Below are 12,000 nucleotides of genomic sequence, written 5' to 3' on the forward strand. Positions count from 1 at the left end.
TAAGGAAGTATAATATGACTAATAAAGCTAGGAATAACATAGTAAAATGAAGAAAACAAAAATAAAAAACAATAGTAAGATGTGATTTTTTTTACATTGTAATCTTATAATTAATTATTTACGTCTAATAACAAATCTTGTGCGGTGTGGTCGAATACATTATATGGTACTAGCTCACCCAAGATTATCAGGCATGACAAATTACCCCCGTGCCATCAAAGGGAACCTGTAACTCAAAATAAAAACAGAAACGAAACGAGTGACAAAAAAAGGTACGTTTATCGTCACGCTATTTATTTATATGTAACAGGGGCAACACATGAGGTAGATCATCATTACACTGAATTTATAATACCTAATAATTTTAAGCTAGAAACCACTCCAATTACGTGAGGCGCAAGTTTCCGGACTCGTAAGTTTCCGGAATGAATAAGAAAAAAATACTATACGGTCAGAAATGATTTATTGTTTCTCAAAATATTCTCCGTAAGCGTTAATGCACTTTTTCAAACGAATGAACCAATTTTGAAAACATTTATGCCACTCCTCCGTGACAATCTCTCAAACACATTTTTCATACTCTTCGATAGCCTCTTCGGGAGATGAAAATCGTTGAACGCGTAACTAATTCTTAATTTTTGGAAATAAATAACAGTCACAAGGTGCCAGGTCGGACTTGAAGGGGGGATGGCTCAGAAGGTCAACGTTGTTCACCTTCAAAAATTCATTTGTCTGCCTGGCCTTGTGAGAACTGGCATTATCGTAGTGCAAGATGATACGGCGTTTACGGTTATTTTTACGGAGTGTGTCAGTAACTTCCAGCAAACAAATGGTCGTGTACCAATCACTATTCACGGTACAACGATTCTCTAAAGCAACGACAATTTGACGCCCGGATTGAATCTGGTAAGCATGGCATTGCACCATGTGGCGCGATCCGTTTTTTGAGCCTCAGTCAAATTGTGTGGGATCCATCGAGAGCACAGCTTTTTCACACACAAATGTTTGAGTAGTATTGATTGTATTTGACTCATGCCTATGCCTAAAGATGCCCGAATCTCATGGTATGTCACATGCCTGTCTGTTTTGATCATACGACAGAATCGATATTTTTGTTGTTCACAACAGTGGACGGGCGACCATCACGAAATTCGTCACTGAGATTCACACGACCGCGTTTGAATTCTACAAACCAGCTATAAATAGTCGTCTTGCATAGTGCTTCATCGCCAAAGGCAGTTTAAAGCCGAGCAAAGCTCCGCTGAGCTGTTAAATTACACTTAAAGTCGTAGAAAATCATACTACAAACATTTTCACGAGTTAAATCCATGGTGATGTAGACAACCAATTTCTAAAATGACGCCACAATGTAAAAACAAGTGACAGTCAGATGAAACAATTCCATTTTCAAATGTTATAATTACTTTTGAAATATTGTTTATATAAGTAGCCAGTTCCGGAAACTTATAGTGCGCCCTATATAACCTTGTCTCAAACTAGGAAATTCCCTGTACTGTGAGTACCTACCAGAGCAACGGAATTAACTCTAGGGAATTACCCAGAACAACCAAACTAGAACCGGTTTAGAAAAGGTTTTTTCTAAATTGGCCCTGCCGGGAATAGAACTTGGGACCTCAACATCTTGTGCCCATAATGATAATCTGTAGGCCAGCGTGGTCGTCACTTTATTTATAAATTATTGTCTCATATATACCTACATAGCCTGACGATAAACATAGCTATTTTTTGTGTAAAAGAATGTATTAGGTACTGACACCCGCAATGTTCCTTATTATGTTTTTATTTTGAATTACATGTTCCGTTTGATAACACGAGGGCAATAAATATGTCACGCCTGATAGTCCTGGTGGGCTAGATATTATTATGTATTCGACCACCCCACACAGGGTGAGTTATTAGAGGCAGATAATTAATTATACGAATATAATGTGAAGCAAAAAAATCATACGGGTGGAACGGAACGACCGACAAAATCACGAAAGTATCACATTAAGAACCCTACATACATGTAAAATCAGAGCAGTTGAAAAATGTTCGTCCAGATTTAAAGCTTTCGCGGTGCAACAACCCTAAGCGAATTAAACGTGTTAGTACATTTACTGCCCTACGGGCGGCGTTCGTGTCATTCATTGGCACTCGCAGAAGAAACAAAAGTGTTCTCACTTTAATAGGTAATAACATTCAACTTACTTTAAGTTAAAAGGATCGATTTGTCCACGTCCCCTTTACTCTTGCAGACATTCCAGACAAACACACTAATACACTTTACTTGCTTAACACAAACACTACTTAATAACGTGGCTATGCCAATAAATTGCTGTCACCGCCCAAAAATTAATACCTAAACGTTGTTTTGTGTTGTAAACACGAGAAAAACATGAGACCACGAGTTACCATACAACCAGGCATTTTGAACTAATTTATAAATGAAAAAGTGTTGCCAACTAGATTAAAGCAAATATCACTAAACAGACGGTCCATTTAAGGCTTGAACAGTCGCGAATGACTTTGACGATTTGACGTCTAAGCAGTAGTAACAATTTCATCGACCACTCGCTGGTACTTACACGAAGTCAAAAAAAGATAAGTTGTAAATTAGAATACAAAAGAGTCATAAGTGTTTTTTCGCAATCTATAACTACGTCGTTGTTCCCTCAGACATTCGAGAATAAACCATCGTAAAAATAAACATAGCATAATATTTTAGGGTCAAAATCGTAATAGCATAAATACTGAAAGTATTAGGTAAATCGTGCAATGATTCGATCGTTAAATCCTATCAATTAACAACTAATACTACTATTTTCAACTATAAAGAAGAAGCAGAAAAGAGTAATAAAATTAAAACAAATACTTTCATTCGCTATATTTTAAATGCATTTAACAAACGTCAATATTTACTAATTAATTATGCGTCATTGAAAGTTTAACTTTTATGTATTATTTATTCAATTTGTTTTATACAATACGTAAATAAACACTTAGATTAATAATTAAAAAAAAGTGATTACGACCAATACGACTAATTTGTTTTTAACTGATGGATTGCGCGAGGTTAAATAAATATACATTAAAATAGGTACATTATTAACCAAATTGTTAACATTAAAAAGCGTCAAAATCTAAATAGCGAGAACAAGTAGTTTAATTGAAATTGGAGTACTATTTTCTGATTGAAGCATGGCTTCGTCGTCACGAGAGCAAATATTTGCGATATTTTCTGGATCAGAGGCGGGTTTATTTTCTTTGTTTTCTATTTTCTTTAAAACAAAACTGCAGCTAGTGGCGGTGGGCGGAAAATGCAATGCAATATAGTTCCATTTCTACTAAATAAAGTGGGTATGTCTTTGTATCCCGCGGTGCAGTGCGGCGCAGCCTGACGTCACCAGCTTGTGCCACCACGGGCACTACAAATTGTGACTAGGCTTCTCAGCAATAAGGTATATTTCTTTGAAAGGCAAACATTGGCTGAGTGACATCGGACTGCTTAGGGCGAACTTTGTAAATAGCAATACAATATAGAACTTCAAATGTGTTAAATAAAGTGAATATTTCTTATCACGGGAATATGCTGTGTGTGTGGTCGCGTTTTAAGCGATTTGCAGATTTTACATAAAGCACGCATGAGAAGGTTCCGGGTTCGATTTCCGGCAGTACCAATTAGGGAAATGAACTTTTCTAAAATGGTTTTGGCCTAGGAGTTCTGAGTAGTCCCGCGGAGTGTATTCCGTAACTCTTGGTTCCGGGTTCGATTCCCGGTAGAACCAATTTGGGAAATGAACTTTTCTAAAATGGTTTTGGCCTAGGTGTTCTGGGTAGTGCTGCGGAGTGTATTCCGTAACTTTTGGTCGCGGGTTTGATTCCCGGTTGAACAAATTTTTTAAATGAACTTCCTGAACTTGGGTCTGGTCTGGGTTTCTAGTAATGCCTATGTTTGGATTCACTACCCAGAATACCTAGGCCTTCTCTTCCAGAACACCTAAACCTTCTCATCCAGTGCCATATTATTTGCATGTATATTGTACAAATTCCACACTTCACCTTAGATTTATTATTTATTTCGGCATATCTATATTGTATAGTCTTTGGTTGTTATTAAAAAAATGCAATATAAATATAACGAAATAACTAATTTATAAAATCTAAAATATAAAACAAAGTCAAATATATATATACAAATTAAATTTAACACAAACACAAGATAAATTAATTAAAAACATCAACTTTTGTGGCATAAACCCGCTCAAAAACACATACGCAGTCTACCCATCGCTAAGCCTGAAAGGCGACTGAGCGTAGTACTGCTCAGACCTCGCGAGTGGGAAGGAATTATTTTTTCAAATAATACTTAACTTATGAACTGTATAAGTTAAAAAAAAGTGAACAATACATTCTGTTTGAAATTAAATTATCTATGTTTTCGTGTAAATTTTATAAACAACGGATGTCTACATGTAAAGAGAAATTGCTTTTCAATTTTAATGACGTAACTGTAAATTTTATTTCGTAAAAAGAGCTTAATAAATTGTAGTTTTGCTCAATACATTCAATTATTTAAGGACTACTAGCAATCATACATTTTTTTTTTTTGTGATTATGGGACTATTATTATCAGGAATTTAATTTAAAAAGAGCTTAATTCGTCAATCTGGCACTTGTTCCATTCTTAATATGATCACAGTACAGACAAACGACTCCTGAATACTAAGATAAAAATGATATTAAATTTTATACGATTAAACCTAATTAAATACGCGCCAAAAATAGCAATTTTTTTGTCGCTAGAAATAAAAGACGCTTTTGATGTCACATAAAGGGACAAAGACACCTAGTTGGCAACTCTGCATAGAGATGCGCGTGGCGGCGGCGGCGTACGCGTCGGATGTCGGTGATTGATTATTAAATATCTAAATGTTAATTTTAAAAAGACGATTATGATAAAGAAATAGGTTTCGCAACAATCGTCTTGTCTGGTATAAATACCATGAGCAACACAAAAGTAAAGGTAAATTAAATACAGGTCGTTTAATAAATTGTAATAAATAATCAAATTTAGCAATCTATTACATATACGTTATGCTATAATTAGAAATAAACTCAACAAGTTGAATTAAATTTTAAACCTTACTAATTAAGCTTGACGAGTGGCAAGTTGTGGTATTAAGGTCTATCCATACATATACGGGCCGTGCCCGGGACGTGGACGGACCGTGTTCCGTCAGGGGCTCAAAAAATATCGTTGCGTTTGTTTTGTATGAACTCGTTCACACATGTCCGAGTCCGGGCCGGCGCGCCGGGACAGGCCCGCAGTTCATACAAACTAGCACGTCCCGTCCACGTCTCGGGCACGGTCCTGATGTGTGTGGACAGTCCTTTAAAATACCTATTGCTCGGCTTTGTTCGGCAACAGCTGTATTCTTTTTTCACACCGGGGACCGGTGAAAACGAGGAAGGGTCGCACGCTCAACACGCACCGACTGATCATCACCATCCTATTTAAGAGCCAAGGGGTCTACTCTCGTTCTCCGTCTGACGTCCGTCCGAAAAAATAACTGTCAAATAAGTAATATTCGACCAAATTAAAAGACAACGTCAAGTATGAAGCTTCACTCGCATCATGCGTCTTTTAATTTGGTCGAGTATTACTTATTTGACAGTTATTTTTGCGGACGGATGTCGGACGGAGAATGACCCCCAGGCTCTTATCGGTGACTGATAATAGTACTGATCATACAATTCAAGACAAAGTAATTCTAATCCTACAGGATAATTTTATACATATAAGCGGTTTTCTAATAATTCTATAAAATGTTGCTATATAAGCAGCGCAGTTAGTTCCGAAAAAGTCTGACGTAAGAATCGGACGTGTATTGAGTGAATCCTATCCGACCATCAGACACGAAATCGCATGTGTATTACCGCACTTAATTTACTATTTTACGTTAGGGCCGGATTAAGGGTTACGGGGTCGTTTTCAGATAACCTCCAAAAATGTGTCCCTTTCAATAACTTTTATGTTATTACATATATTTAATATGATTGCTTGCTTACTTAGTCTGTTACACAAAAAAAGACTACTTTACTAAGTCACAGTAATAAATAAAAATTTTAAAAGTGCGCAATATCTCATTCATGGGAGCCGGTTCCACGTCGCCCAAATTTTAAGAAAAGAAGAAAAAAATTAAGCACTCTTGCAAATCGCAATATTTACCATCGAGGATAAACTCTAATAACTTACATGTCGAATGCATATCGTAACTTTCCAATTCATTATAAACAAACATGTTTTCTTGGGAATACAAAATGTGTTTCAATTTTTCTTATCATTAGTGTCAATTCAACTAAAAGCCTCCTAATAACAAAATTTCATACCCTTCGCACACAAGGAGCCCCTCCTGTCGGATTGGAGTGTACACGGTGAAGTAACCTGTGCATCTCCATTTTAGCAAAAAATCGACTTAAATACCAATTTCAGCGCTAGTGACTAAATCGTTCTCATTTATGTAAAGCAATCTATCTAAATAAGTATTAAGTAATAGTTTTATAAACTTTATAGTACATCAATTAGACAAAGGGAACTTTAAAATCCATGCACTTTTATAACGGTCCAGCATATTTTACACACTTGACAATTAAAAATGTATCCAAATATCATTATTGTCACTCTCATTCTTGTCTATTTTAAATCAAATAGTTACTTTAAGTCAAACATTTACATGAAAAACAATTAGATGGTGATAGTGGTGATGATGATGATGATGGTGGTGGTGGTGATGATGACGATGATGATTGTAGTGATGATGACGATGATTGTGATGATGATGTGAATGGTAACGATGCTAATGATAATGGTGATCATGATGATGATGTCGATGGTGGTGATGATGATATATTGATGTACAACAAAGTTTATATGACATTAACCAAATACTTATTTAGATTTATTTATTAATTACATATAGATAGACAGATGGAATGAAATGAAAACAGAATCACTCAAAAAGTGCTATTGAAATTCGGAAAGTGAAATCACCCTACGAGACTATTGTAATTTGAGTACTTGACGCATGTTGTTGAAAGTGTTTATTTAATTTAGTTATGTTTATTTAAGTTAGTCTTATCTTATGACGCAGACAATATGAGTTTAACTCCTGCTGTCAGGAGAGGAATGACCCTGTGGTCATTTAGAGGCCTTTACTTTTTTTAAGTTGTTGTAAGTAGTTTATGACAACGCATAGTTTAAAAACAACATGTCTCTCGAAGATTCTATGAGAGGTGCATTTTTTCAGTAAATGTAAATATTGGATAGTCAAACACGGAATTTAGGGGTGTTAATTACTCTCAAAGTAATACAATAAAATACCCGCATAATTAATCATCATTCACATGATGATTGATCAAATAAAGTGATTGATCAAAGAAAGCGACTGATGGGGTGCTGATCAACGACAGAGGTCAACGATCTATTAAATTACAAAGTTTTTGTCCTGAGTACCTCCCGGTAGTTGCCTCGAACGACTGTGTGTAGGGTTGACAACACACGACTTTTCAAGCAAATCTTTAACATTGAATAACTCGGAAACTGTTACACTTAGAGCAAAAAGACTTTCAGTACAATTAAGTACATATTTAAGACTCTACAGTTTTCGGTTTTGTCGGTCGTTCTGTTCCACCCTGTATGTAACTATTGTTTTTGATGTGCTGTTTTCTTCATTTTACTATATTATTCCTACCTTTATTGGTCACACTGTACTTCCTTATTTGAAGAATATAGAACAAAAACTGATGAAGGCTTTTGTTTATACATGAACATACATTACCTATCTCTATGCGCCTGAGCAAAATCAACAGGCAATATTGACATGTTATAGTAGTCAACAAATAAGATGACACATTTGACAGCTGAAGAAGGCGACATTATGTAACTTTGAATGCGATTAACGAAATAATAAACAAACAATTATTAGCATATTTGACTTTCAAACATTACATAAATTTTAATGCAACATTAAATAATATGATGACAAAACATATTTGAAGTACTGTTTATGCACGAATTACAATATAAAATTCAACTTTGAGTTACTCCGAAACGTCCTGAAAACAGTTACGTCCTGAAGCTATTTTTTAAATTATTTTTTTTAAATATACATAGTGTTGTAAGCAAGTAATCGCCGAATTCCACAGAGTCACTTCGATTTCTCGGAAAAAATATTGCTTTTTTAATATTAAAACAAAAATGTAAAAAATATGTGTATTTGAAATAATTATCTATAACACAGAGATGTTACCACACCTATTGCAAATTTTGAATTGTCAGCACTGATCACCAATCCAGCGGCACCCAGAGTCCGCGTCTGCGCACCGCGCAGTCTTTCGCAAATCTTGGAAGTTGACTGTGCGCTTGATTATTTTTTATGTATTTTTCTTGTGACTCGGCTTTGCTTTATGACTGTTCTTGTTTTCTAAATTATGAACATTATTTGAGATTGTTTGTTGTTGACATGGACAATAATTGAAAATTCATGAAATCCTTGGTTTCTTGATAATTTAATATTTTTATGTAGTTGTTTTATCGATGAACATACTTATTTAACACTGAATTCTCGTAATAAACCATTTATGAATATTATAAAATTAAAAGAATTGGATACAATTCATCGGAATGTGCCACAATTTTACGAAATTGAGAGGAATTGCTACAGAATTGCAAAGAATTTTGTAAATGAATTGCTTTTAACAGAATTGCACGATTTGGTCTTTTAGGCCTCCTGAACAACAATGAACCGAAAAATAATCTAAACGATTATAAACTCTCAACATTTTGAATCGATTTCTCGTGAAAATCGTATAATATTATTACCGATATGATTAGTCCACATCCCTATTCGCATCACGATGACAAGTGTCAAATGTGGCCTCTTATATGGTCACTATAGCCACTGATATCGAAAATAAAAACTGTACTGAATTTGCTTACCTAATATAAGCAAAATTCTGAGATAGGTTTCTTATGCGCGGGAGTAGGTCAACCTTTCTCCTTTACAGATTAAAGTATCTAACTGTCTAGTTCTTTACAAGTAATGAACGGATTATCAACGATCGTGTAGTTGCAATTTATTTATCATATTACTATTAAAGATGAAACGGATATCCGGTAATTATACGGTATCCGGCCTATTTTTACTATTACCGGTCGGATACCGGATAATAGAACAAAATCCGGCCGGATGTTTAAAACTGAGAAAAATTTATAATCAGCAGTACGCCAAATAAATTGATTTATTGATTGAAGACGATAGTAATAAGATAAACAGCAACAACAGGATCGTTGACAATCTGTTTATTACTTGAAACTGAAAGAATTATGAAGTTAGATAACGGTATCGGTAAATTTAGTACTCAAATTTCAATAACGGCAAATTATGGTGGATGAAGGCCAGTTGTTCTGCGTTAAGTGGGAAAAGTTGGTTCTATTTATCTTCATGAACGAGACCAGTTTCAGAGGACAGTTTTTCACTATGAACTCTTGCAAACTTTGTTAGATTTTACGTACAACTTGTTATTGCCAGACAACCAAATAAAGGATCGCGATCACGATCGATTTGAACAGTCTTCAAATACAATATGTAATAATGAAATATGTAAGTAGATTAAACATTTTTTTTTTGCAAATATTTGGTGTCACTTTTTAGAATTAGGTCACAAACAAGTTAATGAAAATAATTAGTTATTAATTTTTTAAATTTAATATATATTTATATCCGGTATTCGGCCGCCTACCGGATAGATTCCGGATATCCGTTTCATCTCTATATTATATGACCCATGTTGAAAGCCACAGATTGATAACCATAGTTCTGAATATATCAAACATAATCGAATCCAATAAATCAAACAGTAATATGGAACTCTTTGAAATAAATTATTTGTTATAAGACAAACAATATGCTTACAGGAAAGGTAAATCCACCATAGTTGCAGCAAATATTATTACCAGTATAGACAATAAGTATAAAGCTGTAGGCATATTTTGCAACCTTATTCTTTCAAAACAAAGCTGTGTATGGTGTCAACAGAGTCGCCCACAATTTATTAGTCTTTTTTAACAAAGAGTAGGTAAACAGTTCAGGGCAGCACAAACGGTACAACAACAAAGTCCATTACTGGTGATATTACCACTAGGACCCCACAGGGATCGGCCTTAAGTAATACACAATTCATAGCATTCATCAACAATCTGCCATACTTTATATTGTGGGTGCTGGTGGTTCTATTTGCGGATGACAACCGTTGTGGTATGTGCTGAAAACTATAAGGAGTTGGAAGAAAAAATAGCCTACACATACAAGCAACTGTGTGAGTAATTCTCTGCGAATGGAATGAAGATGGTGTCAAAATTTGAGCACCTATGAATGACGTGCATGCGGAGGTCGAGCGTTGTGAAACGCGGGAAAACTAAAATCCGTTGCCCACCATACCTAACTCACAACAAAAAATCCGCAGGTAATAGGTCCCCGATTCTCCAAACATGTACACACAAACCTAAGTGTTCCAAACGGCGAAACGTTTAATACCTGATTGAAACTCCTTATATTGGATAATGAATTCTACAGAGTCAATGAGTTTCTTTTGAAACAATTGTAATTTGGTTTTACTTGAGTTTGTTGTATTTAGATAAGAAGTTATACTACTTTATTCCTATTCATTATTATTGTTTGTGCTAGTGATGATCATATTACCCCTTGACATAAAGCGATCTTGTCGTATCTCGAAAAATAGGACTTTACACCAGGGCCAATAAACCATTTCAAGAAAGTCAATTTTAAAGTATGATTATATAAATCATACTTTAAAATTGACTTTCTACTAATTCAAATTAAAGATAAATAATTTTTTGAAATAGTTATTTGACCCTGGTGTAAAGTCCTATTTATCGAGATACGACAAGATCACTTTCCAGCGTCAACATTATATTTCTTATTGTAATATTGTGACATTGATCATCATCATCATCTCAGCCCGTTAACACCCACTGCTGAAATAAATTATTCTATTCTATCCTATTATTCAGTTATCGAGTTAAATAGTTGTCTATTTTAAATTTTTCTATTATATAATTACATTGCAAAAAAAATTTTATAAATAACACTTATTAATTACCAGCAAACTGTGTAAGATTAGCCCTTAGTGCATTGATGGTTTCTCTAGCCTTGCGTAGCTCAAATTCTAGGACTGCTACATCTCCCCCACTGCCTCCACGGTCCCCTCCACCATCCTCTGAATATCTTGCTGTGTCTAAAGAGTCCAATGTGGCCTGGCTGGGGGTCCGGTCTGTAAATGGCAACAATACAAACCTTAAAAAAATTTAAAAAACTAAATAGTTAAAAAAAATGAGATAATGAACTGACTAAATTCCTTTACCAACAAGGCAACTCCTTAAAATTAGGAGGTTACTATCAAGTACAAATTTTGTACAGAGATAATTAAAATCTTACATAGAAGACTGCTTATAAACATGAAGATTCACAGCATCAGTAAAATGACAATACGCACAATAAACAGTTAATACATACGCATGGAGCCAAAATCTGAAGCTCTAGAAGCATGTTGTTCAAAGTTTCCAGGATTCGAGAAAAACTCCCTTAACTGAGGAAGCTCCTTGCCATTCTCCACTAGCTCCGTGTGCAATTCCAAGGCTGTAAGGAAGTAGTGGTCCTTCAGCAGCTTCGTGGCTACGTCCTCATAACTTAGGTGAGGAGGGGCCGTAAAGGAACTCTCCTCAACATCTTTGTAAGGGTTCATGTTGATAACGGTCTTTCTGCATTACAAAGGTATTTTTAATCTTATATTGGTCCATAAATATCATAGGTTGGTTTTTAGAGCTATGTGGATAATTTCACAATATTTATAAGTAAACCTTCCAATTCCACACGACAAATTGTTTCCACTACATGAATGAATGATTGAACTGTAAAT

General features: G+C 35.0%; 1 protein-coding gene across 1 annotated transcript in view; it reads right to left on the minus strand.

Annotated features, from left to right (window-relative positions):
* LOC113228066 (RAB11-binding protein RELCH-like) overlaps window positions 1–11,841 on the minus strand; it is a 55,201-nt gene extending 43,360 nt beyond the window's left edge. Inside the window, exons 1-2 of the mRNA XM_026461205.1 lie at window positions 11,598–11,841; window positions 11,185–11,355 (exon numbers count right to left, since the gene is read on the minus strand). Of these exons, the coding sequence (XP_026316990.1) occupies window positions 11,185–11,355; window positions 11,598–11,826 (400 nt within the window). The 5' untranslated portion in view covers window positions 11,827–11,841. The remainder of the gene's footprint in view (window positions 1–11,184; window positions 11,356–11,597) is intronic.
* Window positions 11,842–12,000: the final 159 nt, after the last annotated feature.

Source organism: Hyposmocoma kahamanoa, unplaced genomic scaffold, assembly GCF_003589595.1.
Source record: "Hyposmocoma kahamanoa isolate Upper Pololo Valley unplaced genomic scaffold, ASM358959v1 220, whole genome shotgun sequence".
NCBI classification, from domain to species: Eukaryota; Metazoa; Arthropoda; class Insecta; order Lepidoptera; family Cosmopterigidae; genus Hyposmocoma; species Hyposmocoma kahamanoa.